Below are 15,990 nucleotides of genomic sequence, written 5' to 3'. Positions count from 1 at the left end.
GGAGTCAATGCAGTTTTTTTTGGATGTTGAGTATCCAAAGGCTTGCAATTAGGGTTGCACAGATACCAAGTATTTTCACGAGCACTCGTGAAAATGCTTGGATACCCAAAACTGAAACCTTTGTGGTGCGATTTGAGGCCATACAATATGAACATGCTCAAATCGCACAGGAAAGAATTGCAGAAAACCCACCATATTCCTGTTCAAATCGCATGTTTTGTGCAGTGCGATTTGAGCCCATTCATTTTGTCGGGAGATCCTCAACTGGCACCATTAGTGATCTACTGAGGCAAGCGAAAGCCAAATCAACCTCCAGGACTACCCTTTGTTTAGAAAAGTTCTCTATAGGATATGGTTAGGCTAAACACATGGGTGGAGAATATACTTATTTGGGATGCTGCCAGTCCCCTTACTGTACATTGTCCACTATAGAGTGGAAAAGAGATGTTTTTCATGGTTTGTGCTTTTTAAAGCAGAGTTCCATTCAAAAGTGGAACTTATGTTCACCCGTTCCGACCCCCCCCCCCCCCCCTCCACCTCTGTTGGCATATTTGACACCTTTTCAGGGGGGGGGGGGGGGGGGGGGGGCAGAGAACTGGTAACCGTTTGACAGGTACCGTTCCCCACTTCCGGAGACGGCACTGTCTCTCAGAAATTCAGCCTCCTCCTCAGTCTGTAGCCAGGCCAATTAGAAAGCACAGCGTGCTTTGAGCATGCGTGGTAGGGAGCCTGCTGTGAAGTCGAAAGACTTCACTGCCACGTTCCCCTCACCAGGAATGGTGGCGGCTGCACTCGTCAGCTGAACCAAAGATTGGCTGAGGTCCTGACAGAGCAGGCTCCCTGGACAGGTAAGTGTCCTAATATTAAAGTCAGCAACTACAGTATTTGCAGCTGCTGACTTATTTCATCATGACTTTAAAACAATGAATCTCCGCCCATGTTATTTATTTACAGAGTTCTGTAAATGGCAAACTACAATGAACTACCAGGGAGCTGTTGAGCAAGCCTGCCGGTATCCTGCATGGCACCATGATCTTCTGTGATTTTCAGGCTCCTAGCAAAGAAAAGAATACATGCACATTTTTTTAACCTGAAAAATAAGGTGCATTAATAAAAAATAAAAAAAAATCAGGAAGCCTCCTGTGGATCTAGCTCCAGACATATTCACACCTCCAACACCAAAAGTGTTTGAGCTTTGGTGATAAAATTGCAGAACGGGGACCCACTGAAGAGGTTCATAAGAGAGACTGCAATCCTCCATCTTCTCTCCTTTTCCGTTCCGCTATCCTCTACCGTATAAGAAATCCCTGCTAGAAGTGAGTTAGAAAAACTCTCGATGGCCTTTATAAGATCAATGGACACATCTGAGGAAGAGTCAGAAGAGAGACAACTGATAAAGCTATCTGTGGCTGCCTCTCCGGGGGCAGTAAAATGCAACTTCTGCAGCCTCATTAGTGTCTAGGGTGTCTGGGAATCCATTTCTAATGGTTCTTCTCCCTTTGTTACTCTGCAGTGCCATTGAAGTGAGTGGGCTCCTCTATAATGGTACTCACTGTAACCTTTGGAGAAGGTGGGGTGTTAACCACTTGCCGACCGCCGCACGACGATATACGTCGGCAGAATGGCACGGGCAGGCATATGGGCGTATATATAAGTCCCTGCCTGCCCGCGGGTGGGGGGCCCGATCGGGCCCCCCCCCCGGTGCCTGCGGCGGTCGGCATTCCTTCGAGAGCGATCCGGGATGAGGGGGCGGCCATTCATTCATGGCCACCCCCTCGCGATCGCTCTCGACGAATGGAAATCCCCGGTGACATCACTTCCTCTCCTGTAATGTAAACACAGGAGAGGAAGTGATGTATTCTCTCCTCCGTGTCGGTATTTTTCGTTCCGGCACGGAGGAGAGCGGATCGGTGAGTTGCACCAACACTCTACACACACAGTAGAACATGCCAGGCACACTCACACCCCCCCTTTACCCCCCGATCACCCCCCCAATTACCCCTGCCCCCCAGTCACAGTGACACCAATGTCATTTTTTTTTTTTTGCATTGGTGTCATTTGTGACTGTAATAACTGTTAGGGCAGTTAGAGTTAGCCCCCTTTAGTTCTAATGTGCCCCCCTAACCCCCCCCCAATAAAGGTTTAACCCCGTGATCACCCCCCGTCGCCAGTGTCACTAAGGCTGGGTTCACATTGCAGCGGTTTATGAGAACGAATGTGATTCGCACCGCACTGCAGTGCAAATCACATCCGATCTCTGTGCGATTCGAGTTCAGCCATTCGCCGCACCCGCCGCAAATTCGCACGGTACCCTTTTTTTGGCCCGCAGCAGAATCGGATCGCATGGGTGTTCACACCATGCGATCCGAGTTTGCAGATCGCACTGCGATATGCGAACTGATCTGGGGGTGTCAGTAACATTTCACTGACACTCCCAGCAGTTCGCATAGGGCAGTGTGAACTGCCGCCGGGAGGCATGCGATGCGGGAACCCGCCGCGGATTCGCGGCGTTTCCGCATCGCTCCAGTGTGGACCCAGCCTAATAAGCGATCATTTTTCTGATCGCCGTATTAGTGTCACAGGTGACGCTAGTTAGGCAGGTAGGTATTTAGGTTCGCCGCAGCTTTTTATAGCGCCAGGGACCCCCATATACTACCGCATAAAGCCCCCTGATTGCCCCCTAGTTAACCCTTTCACCTGTGATCACCATATAACTGTTACAGGTGACGCTGGTTGGTTAGTTATTTTTTTATAGTTTCAGGGCACCCGCCATTTATTACCTAATAAAGGTTTAACCCCCTGATCACCCGGCGGGTGTCATTTGTGACTAATAACTGTTAGGGCAGTTAGGGTTAGCCCCCTTTAGTTCCAAGGTACCCCCCTAACCCCCCCAATAAAGGTTTAACCCCGTGATCACCCCCCGTCGCCAGTGTCACTAAGGCTGGGTTCACATTGCAGCGGTTTGAGAACGGATGTGATTCGCACCGCACTGCAGTGCAAATCACATCCGATCTCTGTGCGATTCGAGTTCAGCCATTCGCCGCACCCGCCGCAAATTCGCACGGGACCCTTTTTTTGGCCCGCAGCAGAATCGGATCGCATGGGTGTTCACACCATGCGATCCGAGTTTGCAGATCGCACTGCGATATGCGAACTGATCTGGGGGTGTCAGTAACATTTCACTGACACTCCCAGCAGTTCGCATAGGGCAGTGTGAACTGCCGCCGGGAGGCATGCGATGCGGGAACCCGCCGCGCATTCGTGGCGTTCCCGCATCGCTCCAGTGTGAACCCAGCCTAATAAGCGATCGTTTTTCTGATCGCTGTATTAGTGTCACAGGTGACGCTAGTTAGGCAGGTAGGTATTTAGGTTCGCCCCAGCTTTTTATAGCGCCAGGGACCCCCATATACTACCGCATAAAGCCCCCTGATTGCCCCCTAGTTAACCCTTTCACCAGTGATCACCATATAACTGTTACAGGTGACGCTGGTTGGTTAGTTATTTTTTTATAGTTTCAGGGCACCCGCCATTTATTACCTAGTCTCACTAGTGTACCCCTAAATTTAGGGGTGTCTACTTTCCAAAATGGGGTCATTTGGGGGGGGTTTGTGCCATCTTGGCATTTTATGGCCTTCAAAACTGTAACGCCCTTAGAAAGCCTGAAGGCGGTGCTTGGTTTTCGGGGCCCCGTACGCGGCTAGGCTCCCAAAAAGTCCCACATATGTGGTATCCCCGTACTCAGGAGAAGCAGCAGAATTTATTTTGGGGTGTCATTTCACATATGCCCATGGCATGCGTGAGCAATATATCATTTAGTGACAACTTTGTGAAAAAAAAAAAAAAAAAAAAAAAAGTTTGTAATTTTCCCGCAACTTGTGGCAAAATATAAAATATTCCATGGACTCAACATGCCTCTCAGCAAATAGCTTGGGGTGTCTACTTTCTAAAATGGGGTCATTTGTGGGGGTTTTGTGCCATCTTGGCATTTTATGGCCTTCAAAACTGTAATAGGTAGTGAGAAGTGAACTCAAAAATTTACGCCCTTAGAAAGCCTGAAGGCGGTGCTTGGTTTTCGGGGCCCCGTACGCGGCTAGGCTCCCAAAAAGTCCCACATATGTGGTATCCCCGTACTCAGGAGAAGCAGCAGAATTTATTTTGGGGTGTCATTTCACATACGCCCATAGCATGTGTGAGCAATATATCATTTAGTGACAACTTTGTGTAAAAAAAAAAAAAAAAAATTTTTTTTGTCATTATTCAATCGCTTGAGGCAAAAAAATAAAATATTCAATGGGCTCAACATGCCTCTTATCAATTTCCTTAGGGGGTCTACTTTCCAAAATGGGGTCATTTGGGGGGGTTTTGTACTGCCCTGCCATTTTAGCACCTCAAGAAATGAGATAGGCAGTCGTAAACTAAAAGCTGCGTAAATTCCAGAAAACGTACCTTAGTTTGTAGATGTGACAACTTTTGCGCAAACCAATAAATATACAATTATTGACTTTTTTTTTACCAAAGACATGTGGCTGAATACATTTTGGCCTAAATGTATGACTAAAATTGAGTTTATTGGATTTTTCTAATAACAAAAAGTAGAAAATATCATTTTTTTTCAAAATTTGCGGTCTTTTTACGTTTATATCGCAAAAAATAAAAATCGCAGAGGCAATCAAATACCATCAAAAGAAAGCTCTATTTGTGGGAAGAAAAGGACGCAAATTTTGTTTGGGTACAACATTGCATGACCGCGCAATTACCAGTTAAAGCAGCGCAGTGCCAAAGTGTAAAAAGACCTCTGGTCATTTACCAGCAAAATGGTCCGGTCTGAAAGTGGTTAATAAGGCCCCCATGTCTGTACACCTGAAGCACAGCTATGCAACTCATACCTTGTACAAACACACTCAGGTGCTGTCGGAAAAAACGAAGTTGCAGGCTGCCAGGGCACAAGCATTTGCAAATAAATGGAGACCCAAAATGGCCACCACCTTACCTTATGTGGTAAGCTCAATCCTCTTAAACACCAGACCACCCAGGACTGTCCATAGCAGTGCCCGAGTGTCAGGGATAAAGTTCTGTACTTCCCTTAGGGGAAAGGGGTGTTCAGAGTAATCTGCAGATTGTCCTTGAGCAGCTTTTGGTTGATTTTTTTATGAGAAAAAAAATAAATAAAAAAAAGCAAGCAATGAGGGGTCAGAGTTTGAAACCATTTTGTACCCCTTTGAAACCACCGATTTAACACCATTTTATCTGGGACCCAGAGCAAGGCAATCTCTAACAGATGCACCCCCCTTGCAATTTTAGGAGTGAGGGTGTGCTTTCATTGCGAAGAGGGGAGGGGTTTGTGGTAAGACTTAGTGGATTTTGCATTTCATGTCTTGTACCAAAAGGAAAGGATAAAAGTTTAGCTTAGAAGTCGAACATTGATGAGCTTTTTGTTGCGAGTAGGTAGATGTCAGTGAGGGGGGATGTTGGAACCCTCTGCTGTAAAAGAAGGACCATCCCTCCTGAGGCACCTTTGATGAGTTTGTCAAGAGCTTCGCCAAAGTGATGTCCTCCGTCAAAGGGCATACATGTGAGCCGTCTCTACAGGCAGACAGGAATCAGAGTCATTCTGGAGATTTGTGACATGACTTGTTTTAGGGTATCAACACAAAAAAAGTGAAGTGGAAGGTCAAGCAAGTGCTCCGCTAAAGCGTGGTCCTGCAAAACATGATCCTGCTGATTGTTCATCGCCTTTGTCCAATTAGCTGCAGCTTCACAAACACAAATTGCAGTAATAGCTGGTTGCAGAGGTGAGCCTCAAACTTTATCACCAGACTGAACGAACTAAGATATTCAGCAGGTACTCTAAAATGTTTAAGACTGAAAAGGAAAAGTCTCCTATAAAGCAGTCCAAAATCGTACAAATGATCATCTTTTTTGCATACTAGTCTCATATCGAAAACTATTAGGTTACTAGTAGTTATGAAAATTCTTGCAAGACAGAATTCAACTTCCTGCGATGATGTAATGCATTCTTTTGTTTCCGAGCATGCGTGTTCTTACTCGAGTCTTTATGGACGAATACTGTACAGAGTAAAGCAAAACTCATTTGTTCTGTTATCATACGAGAAAAAAATTTGTGCTTGTCCCTTCTGGTAATTTTACATGAATTGTTGTGAGAATAGTCAGATTATCGGACGATCGCTCAGAAAGTGGTATTTTTCTTCCATGGCCTCCTATAACATTGCCCCAAGTGCTCTTCATTCTCCTCAACATCTATGTCCTCTAGAGAAGGTATTTAACATTCTGCATCTGGTAGAGACTGTGGGGGTGGAGCGGAAGCCTGGCCACTTGAGTCCTGGACAGTGATGGCTGTATTAAAGCTGGTAAGGGTCCAAAAAAATGTGACATTGTTGCAGATAAATCAGCCTAAGGCCCCTTTCACACAGGTGCTCCAATCAGGTTCGCCTGTCAGTTATTCAGGCAGGCCTAATTGGATGCTTCATTCACTTCTCTGGAGTAGCGGATGTTAAAGGGGACATGTACGCTGACATCTGATCCTGTCCGTGAAATCCAGATGGATGGAAACCCTATTTTCCATCCGTCTGGTGGATCAGTTTGGATGAAAATAGATGGGTGGTCTGTCTCCGCAGTGAGCAGAGATCGACCTGCCACCCGCCTGCTCAGCAGGGATCAGCAGAGCGATCCCTTGCTGGGCAAAACGGAGTCTGCTGGGTGGAAAGCCCATGGAAAAGGACCCTAAAGTCTTGTACACACATCACACCGCTGGGTTAAACAAATAAAAACTGACAGCTCAGGTCAAAGCCGCTGTATCAACAATCCGATGTTAGTACAGCGATCTCCCCTGCTGTGCTATTGTGTTTTGACGGGGGTAGGCAGACTGTTTTAATTCATGAGCTTTCAACGGGGCTGAATGTCGGCTGGTTTCTATTGAACCAGCTGATGCCGTCTGACATTCAGCCCATGTGTACTAGTCCAGGGATCAAAATTTGCTGAGCTACTAGCCAGACTTTAAGAGTTATTCGCCATCAGTTGCTCCAACCAACCCAACACCCTGCCCCTAAACACGCCCTCCTAAATTAGCTTATGAAATTACACAGTTAAATGTTTTATGCAGAATTTATAAAAATAAAAATATTAACAGCAAATTTATTAGTGCCCATCAGTGCCGCGCTTTACTCCACTAACAGGTTATAAAAATACAAAATTTTAAAGTGGTTGTAAACCCTTACAACACACTTTGACCTACAGGTAAGCCTAGATTAAGGCTTACCTGTAGGTCCAAGAAATATCTCCTAAACCTACATGGTTTAGGAGATATTTGCTGAAAGACAGGCACCGCTGTCTACGGCACAGGCGCCGTAGACAGCGGCGCGCAGGCGCACTGAGCGCGGCACAGTCAACGGCGAATTTGCCGCGCGTGGCGGCTCCTGTGCGCATGTGTGGGAGTGGCGGCTTCGCCGAATGACAGCGGCGCAACAGCGAGATCCACCGAGAAGATGGATGCGCCGGACTACAGGGGACAGCGGTGACTTCGCTGGCTCCTGCGTTAGGTAAGTGACACATAATGGACTACTATGCGATGCATAGTAGTCCATTATGCTTTACCTTTGCAGGGAAGGAAGAGTTGTCACTAAATGATATATTGCTCACACATGCTATGGGCATAAGTGAAATTACACCCCAAAATAAATTCTGCTGCTTCTCCCGAGTACGGGGATACCACACGTGGGGGACTTTTTGGGAGCCTAGCCACGTACGGGGCCGCCAAAAACCAAGCACTGCCTTCAGGATTTAAATATAAAACGCTACCCAAAAAAAGTGTTATCGATCGCAGGGATCAGGCCTGACTCTGCGAACGCTGCAGTTATGTTTAGTGTTTTGTAAGTGACAGTGATCGATCGATACTGCACTTGGGTGGGCTGGGCAGAGGGGCAAAACGCAGGTGCCAGCAGGTATCTGGGCTTATCCCGCTAACAATGCGTTTTTTTGGAACCCTAAACTGCTGGGGACGCTAGTATAGATCTGTTCAGATTCTATACCACTACGGGGGGTTTATGCTTTGCGCGTGGGTGTTAGCGGTACTGGCACTAACCTAGCGCTGCCTGGGGCAACGCAGACCCTGACCCTAAAACCCAATTGATATCACCCGCCGGGTGATCAGGGGGTTAAACCTTTATTATTATATTGGGTAATAAATGCTTTTTATAGCATCAGGGCACCCACCAAACTAACCAGAGTCACCCATAACACTTAAACGGTGATCACCGGTGAAAGGGTTAACTAGGGGCAATCAGGGGGTTAAAGCCATTATTGGGTAGTATATGGGGGTACTTAGCGCTATAAAAACCTGGCGGTGAACCTAATAACTAGTGGCACCAGTGACACTAATGCAGCGATCAGAAAAACGATCGCTTAGTGACACTGGCAAAAGGGGGTGAAAGGGTTAATGCTAGGGGCAATCAGGGGGTTAAACCTTTATTGGGGGGGTAGGGGGCTACCCTGGACCTAACACTAACCGCCCTGACAGTTTTTACTGTCACAACTGACACTAAATGCAGTGATCAGTAAATAAATGATCACTGCAATCAGTGACACTGTGACTGGGGGGGGGGGGGGGGCATTTGTGTGCCTATGTGTACCTACGTGTCAGTGTAGTGTTTGGTGCACTTACTTTGTGTTCTCCTCGCAGTCCGGTCAAAAAGACCGCTCCCGAGGAGAATTACATCACTTCCTCCCTGCCTGTGTTTACAATACACAGCGGGGGAAGCTTCTCATTCATCAGGCGCGATCGAGAGGGGATGGCCAGAAACCAACGGCCATCCCCTCATCCCGGATCACTCCTGAAGCGAAACGGACCGCCGCATCCAGCGGGAGGGGGTCCGATCGGACCCCCCACCCGCTGGAAGGCAAGCACGTACATGTACGTGCTTGTGCCTGTCGGTGCCATTGTACCGACGTACATTGCCATGCGGCGGTCCTTAAGTGGTTAAGTACACACTTGAAATTCAGATTATTCCACATAAACTTTAGATTTCAAAAGTGAATATAAAAAATGAAAAGTACTTACCCCCCCATTCACTCACATAGTTCAGGTGCTTCCAGCACACCACTTTATAGCTTGCATCTTTTATCCGATATATCCATGACACCGCACAAGCCACGATGCAAGTATCTTCACACTGAGTACAGGCGCCGTGCCGTCCTACTGCCCCTCCCCTACGCGTTGTGCCACAGAGACACGTGGCATCCTCAGGGGGGCTCCTATTGGACGGGTTGGCAATCACTTGATATACAGTGGCTTGAAAACTTATTCATACCCCTTATTTTCCACATTTTGTCATATTACAACCAAAAACGTAAATGTATTTTATTGGGATTTTATAATAGACCAACACAAAGTGGCACATAATTGTGAAGTGGAAAGAAAAATGTTTTTCAAAAGCTTTGTACAAATATCTGAAAAGTGTGGCGTGCATTTGTATTCAGCCCCTTTACTCTGATACACCTAACTAAAATCTAGTGGAATCAATTGCCTTCAGAATCACACAATTAGTAAATAGAGTCCAACTGTGTGTAATTTAATCTCAGTATAAATACAGCCCTATAAAGACCTCAGAGAAGGCCAAGAGACACAGGAGACAGGTCAGGGATAAAGTTGTGGAGAAGTTCAAAGCTTGGGATATTTTTTATAACTTAAACCTGCTTTAAACATCTCACGGAGCACTGTTCAATTCATCCAAAAATTGAGTGTATGGCACAATTGCAAAGCTACCAAGACATACATGTCCACCTAAACTGACAGGCCGGGCAAAGAGATCATTAGTCAAAGAGGGCAGCCAAGAAGCCCATGGTAACTCTGTAGGAGCTGCAGAGAACTGTAGCTCAGGTGGGAGCATCTGTTCACAGGACAACTATTAGTCATGCATGCCACAAATCAGGCCTTTGTGGAAGAACGGCAAAAAGAGAAAGCCATAAGAACGCCTGTTTTCAGTATGGGAGAAGCCATGTGGGGGACACGGCAAACGTGGAAGAAGGTGCTCTGGTCAGATGAAACCAAAATTGAACTTTTGAGCATTAACCACTTCCCGATCACCTCACTGCAATATACAATCGGCAGAAGGGCACGTACAGGTAAAATCAAGTACCTGTACGTTGCCCTTTAAGAGGCGGCGGGAACCTCTGAGTCCGGTCACGGGTCTCGTGGACTCGATCGCTGCTGGGATACCCGAGATCGCCTCACGGAGGAGAACGGGGATATCCTAGGAAACAACCATCCCCCTGTTCTACCTAGCAACAGTGACACTGATTGGAGCAGAGATCAGTGATCTGTAAAACACAGCCACGTCCCCAGTTAGTAACACGCCACTAGGACACACTGCCACCTAGTGGTTAACCCCTTCACTGTCCATGTCCTTTACACAGGAATCAGTGCATTTGTATAGCACTGATTGCTGTATAAATGACATTGGTCCCAAAAATGTGTCAAAAATGTCCGTTGTGTCCGCCATAATGTCGCACTCCTGATAAAAATCACTGATCGGCATCTAAAAAAAATTATATATTATATATATATATATATTTTTTTTTTTTATAAAAATGCCGTAAAACTATCCCCTATTTTGTAAATGCTATAACTTTTGAGCAAACCAATCGCTCATTGCGATTTTTTTACCCACAAATATGTAGAATAGTTATCAGCCTAGACTGAGGAAAAAATAGTTTTTTAGATATATATTTTTGGGGGTATTTATTATAGCAAAAAGTAAAAAATTTGTTTTTTTTCTTCAAAATTGTCGCTCTTGTTTATAGCACAAAAAATAAAAACCGCAGGGGTGATCAAATACCACCAAAAGAAAGCTCTATTTGTGTCCCAAAATCTATTTTGTTTGGGAGCCCCATTGCATGACCGCACAATTGTCAATTAAAGAGACGGAGTGCCGAATTGCAAAAAGTGCTCTGGTCAAGACGGGGCTAAATTCTTCCAGAGCTGAAGTGGTTAAAGCCAAACGCTATGTGTGGTGGAAAAAGAACACTGCAAATCACCCTGAACACACCATCCTCGCTGTGAAACATGGGGGTGGCAGCAGCATGTTATGGGGATGTTTTTATTCAGCAGGTACAGGGAAGCTGGTCAGAAATTATGGGAAGTGGGATGGAGCCCAATACAGGGCAATCTTAGAAGAAAACCTGTTATTGTATAAAAGACTTGAGACTGGGGCGGAGGTTCACCTTCCAGCAGGACAATGACCCTAAACATACAGCCAGAGCTACAATAGAATGATTTAGATCAAAGCATATTCATGCGTTAGAATGGCCCAATCCTGAATCTAATTTAGAATCTGTGGTGTTCACAGCATGAGCTAGTTTGCAAATGGGCAATGATGTCACTCTCTATTAAGGATGAGCTCTGGCATTTATTCGCATACAGCACGTGCAGAGCCCACCGGGAATTCAGGACTGCACTAATCACAGGCAGTGAGACATTGTCCCCGATGCATGGCTGCAGAGATCGGGAAATGTCTCACTGCCTGCGATTAGAGCTATGCAGTGCCGACTTCCTGGCGGGCCCTGCACGTGCTGCATACGAACACGCCGGAGCTCATCCTTACTCTCTAGATGTGTAAAGCTGGTAGTGACATCCCCAAAAACACTTGCAGCTGCAATTTCAGCGAAAGGTGGTTCTACAAAGTATTGACTTGGGGGGCTGAATACAAATGCACGCCACACACTACAAATTTTTGAAAAATTTGGAAAACCATATTTTTTTTGTTTGAAGATCTAAGAAGCTGCAATGGAAGGCTGCTAACTCTAGGATTAACAGCGATGGCCCAGATGGATATATAAAGTGCCAACCCGTCCAGTATAAATAGCCCTGAGGAAGCAGTGTGTTCCTGAGGCGCAACTTGTAGAACGCTGGAAGCACCTGAACTATGAGTGGATTTGGTCTGCATTTTAATATTCTTGCTTTTATAATATAAGCACTATAAGGCATTTTTCCCTTTATACAGGTTATTCTGGTGAGACTGATGCTGTAAGATGGCGGCATTGAGGAGGAGCGAGGACATCTAGATGACATTTATCTTAGCCCTGGAAAGGCAAAAAAGCGAGATTAGACCAAAAACTTAATTGCGAGGTCACATTAACTAGTTCCCGACCAGCGCACGCCGATGTACGTCGGCAGAATGGCACGGGCAGCCATATTGGCGTACAGGTACGTCCACTCTTTAATGCCGCTCTGCAATCGCGAGCACGCTGCCGGCGGCGCGCTCGCATGCTGGTCGGGACCCTCGTGAGTCCGGTCGCGGGTCCTGCGGACTCGATCGCTGCGGGCATTCCCGCGATAGTCTCACGGGGCGGCTGAACGGAGAGATGCCGTTGTAAACAGTATCTCCCCATTCTGCTTAGCAACTAGTGACGCTGATCTCTGCTCCATGTGATTGGAGCAGAGATCAGTGTTCACTAAATGAAAGTCCAGCCCTCAACAGTTAGTAACACACCCCTAGGAACACTTAACCCCTACACTGCCACCCACTGGTTAACCCCTTCACTGCCAGTGTCATTTACACAGGAATCACTGCATTTATATAGCAGTGATTGCTGTATAAATGACAATGGTCCCAAAAACGTGTCAAAAATGTCCGATGTGTCCGCCATAATGTCGCAGTCACAATAAAAAGAAAAAAAAAAATAATAATAGCCGATCGCTGCCATTACTAGTAAAAAATATTTTTTATAAAAATGCTATAAAACTATCCCCTATTTTGTAAATGCTATAACTTTTGCGCAAACCAATCGCTTATTGCGAATTTCTTTACCAAAAACATGTAGAAGAATACGTATCGGCCTAAATTGAGGGAAAAAATGCTTTTTTTTTATATATATTTTTGGGGGATATTTATTATAACAAAGTATAAAAATGCATTTTTTTTTCAAAACTGTCACTCTATTTTTGTTTATAGCACAAAAAATAAAAAAACGCAGGGGTAATCAAATACCACCAAAAGAAAGCACACCAGAAAGGGTAAAGCATGAGTGTGGTGATACACTGGCATATTTAAAGTGGCAGATGGATTATAAAATGTAGACTTCTTGCAGCTAAAACTAAAACATTGTTCCTGGGCTCATGTGTTTGGGCATGAATGTTATTGTAATGAAGAACAGGTCTAGCCTGGTTATTAGTGCAAATTATACATTAGCATATCAAAGAAAACATTTTTAAAAATAAGCTTACGGTTTGGTTTTTGCAGCAAGGCTGGGTAAAGATCCCAATCTACAATCGCACTATAGGAAATGTACTCCAAGACCCTTTGATGCTTGCAGACAATCCTTGTAATTACAGTTTGGGATTGTACGGCAAGGTCAGTTCCTAAATCAGCCATATCACTTTCATTGTATCCAGCCTGTCTTCTCCATCTTCCGTTGCATTCTGGTTAAAGTAGATGTTGCTAGGATACTGGTTGTTATGCACAAAAAATAAATTAAAAAAAAAGCCAAAAAGGCATGTATGTTCCAACTGAACCCCAAAGAGCCAAAAATGCACCAAAAGAATCACCTGAACCTTTTCTGAAGTTGTGCTACTGCTTGATGCATTGGTGTGAACAGGGCCCTTTGCACAATAATGGGCTTGCTATTGTGAATTGTAGCATGACAGCCAAAACATCAAAAATTGTTCTGTTCACAAGCAGTTCACAATTGTGAACAGGCATAAGAAAATTGATACTTCAAACTCTGTTTTAAACAGGTTTTGTAGCTCCAAGACAGAAGCCCCTTCAATTAGTAATATTGGGTTACAGAGTTTCCTTTCTGGGAACCCAGGTGACCAACTGCTTTTACTCAGGTATGAGGAAACTAGAAGATTATGAATTTGCTTATCTACTGTATTTTCCCTTCATTGAAAGCTACTTACCCTAATCTTCAAACATACAAGTCGGAAAATATTGCTGAAAGGCAAACTGATCATTCCGTGCCTAGCCATAAAAGAAGGCGAAAGTACAATGTATGCAAACAGAACTTTAATATTGTAATTCATATACCTTTATCCCAGTCTTCAGTACATGGTGGAGCACTCCATTGGCTTGGGTTGACATCTCTCTTGTACAGGCTTTTTTCATCAGCTAAAAGCAAACAAAATAGACTTAAGCAATCAAATGAGAACATATAATTCTACGTAAAACTCTACCATTCCAAGTATCTAATTTTTGTATCAAGCAGTTATAGGAGTGAACTGGACCCTAATGAATTTCAAGAAAAGGATTTTATGACATGCCAAACATCCTATTTTCTTAAAAAGTTCACCTTTTAAACCTATTTAGGGAGTAACATGCAACAATTTCTGAAGCCTTTGCAGGATGTGAACTGTTGAACGCTGACTGACCAGGTCTGATCTGTTTCTGTAGATCATCCAAGTATCCCAGAATGGGGATGCCCTGAGAGCGTAGCAGAAAAAGCACAGATGAAAACAAGTGCAGTGGATACGCCAAAAGGGAACGGCCACAAACTAGTAGTGTTGGGTGCCAACAGCAAAATAAAAAATAAAAATACCAGAAGTGTTGGTGCACAGGAAAGATTGGAAATAGGCAAGCATGCTTTATGCCCACAGATGCCATGAAATAAGCTTTGACAAAAAAAAAAATGTCAGCTGATTGGTTTGTATGTAGATCTGCACCAGATTTGGCACTCTCTAGTATTAGTAAATTGAAAAATGTAAGTGAAAAAAAAGCTGTAAAATTCAGATAAATATGAACAGCTCTTTCAACATCCAGAGAGTGAAGCACATTTTTCTTAAAATTAGGGCAAAAAGACTAAAGACAAAATCTTATTCCTGGTAGAAAGAGGAAACCACCTTAGTTAAACAAAAGGACTATACCACCTTATTCTGCTGAAGAATCAGGAAAACCGTGTTACCTGTCAACTCACTTTTTACGGGACAGCTTACAAAGAGGTAGGCTCCTCCCACCTAGCACAGGAATCACATGACCCACATTATAAAAGTTCAACCATAGGGAGTAGTCCCTCAGTATTAAATAACCAAAGGCTCAGAATAAACAATATTTAAACACTTCATTAGCGCAGCATCGTTTATGTCTACATAGTCCACAAACAAAATAGGGAGGGAACCAACGCCGACCTGGAAGATTCCTAGAAAAAATTCAAGTTAGACTTACCGGCAACTTGTTTTCCAGTAGAATTTCAGGACAGCCACCCGAGAGATCATGGCTCCACCTCCCAAAGGAAACACCTCCTCCATCAGAGCTTTTTAAAGGAAGTTTCCACGCAGCCTCCTAAGTGGTTTGTAGAGATTCTCCAACCCCTGCTGCAACACATAAGGGACAGGTATATCATAGCATTACAGCAATCAACATAAAAAGACAGGGTGGGTTACTGCTGTCCTGAAAGTCTACTGGAAAACATGTTACTGGTAAGTCTAACTTGAATTTTCCAAAACTACTTTCAGGACAGCCACCCGAGAGGATTACCGAGACTTACTCCATTCAGGGCGGGACAACAGCCTGTAAGACTTTCCTTCCAAAAGCCTGATCCCCAGCCGTCATGAGATCTAATCTATAATGGCGGGCAAATGTCGTCAGACTTGACCAGGTAGCAGCCTTACATATCTGTTCGGGGGTGGAGCCAGCTTTCTCTGTCCAACTCACCGCTGTAGCCCTTGTGGAATGAGCCCGGACACTCACTGGACTCTTCTGGCCAGCACAGGAATAGGCTTCCGAAATTGCCATCTGGCTATGGTTCTTTTGGAAGCCTGCTTTCCATTTTTACTACCGGAAAATAAAATAAAGAGTGCATCCCTATGTCTAAAGTCTTTGTGACTTCTAAATAACTTAGAACTGCTCTCTTAACAGCCAAGGTATGGAATTCCTCTTCTTTCTTACCCGATGGATTACAGCAGAATGTAGGGAGAATTATCTCCTGGGATCGATTTTGAAATGACGCCACTTTAGGCAAAAAATTAGGGTCTGTTTTAAGGAC

At 44.8% G+C, this 15,990-nt stretch overlaps 1 protein-coding gene across 1 annotated transcript in view; it reads right to left on the bottom strand.

The window, feature by feature from the left end:
* The window catches only part of LOC143983738 (gametocyte-specific factor 1-like), a 189,422-nt gene that overhangs the window by 39,036 nt on the left and 134,396 nt on the right, over window positions 1-15,990 (bottom strand). The window contains exon 6 of the mRNA XM_077483781.1: window positions 14,040-14,120. Within this exon, the coding sequence (XP_077339907.1) occupies window positions 14,040-14,120 (81 nt within the window). The remainder of the gene's footprint in view (window positions 1-14,039; window positions 14,121-15,990) is intronic.

The sequence above is a fragment of the Lithobates pipiens genome, unplaced genomic scaffold (assembly GCF_037356315.1).
Source record: "Lithobates pipiens isolate NorthernLeopardFrog02 unplaced genomic scaffold, aLitPip1_a1.2 Scaffold_16, whole genome shotgun sequence".
NCBI lineage: Eukaryota > Metazoa > Chordata > Amphibia > Anura > Ranidae > Lithobates > Lithobates pipiens.
The sequence above is the reverse complement of the archived record's forward strand: the minus strand, read 5'-3'. Positions and strand labels throughout refer to the sequence as shown.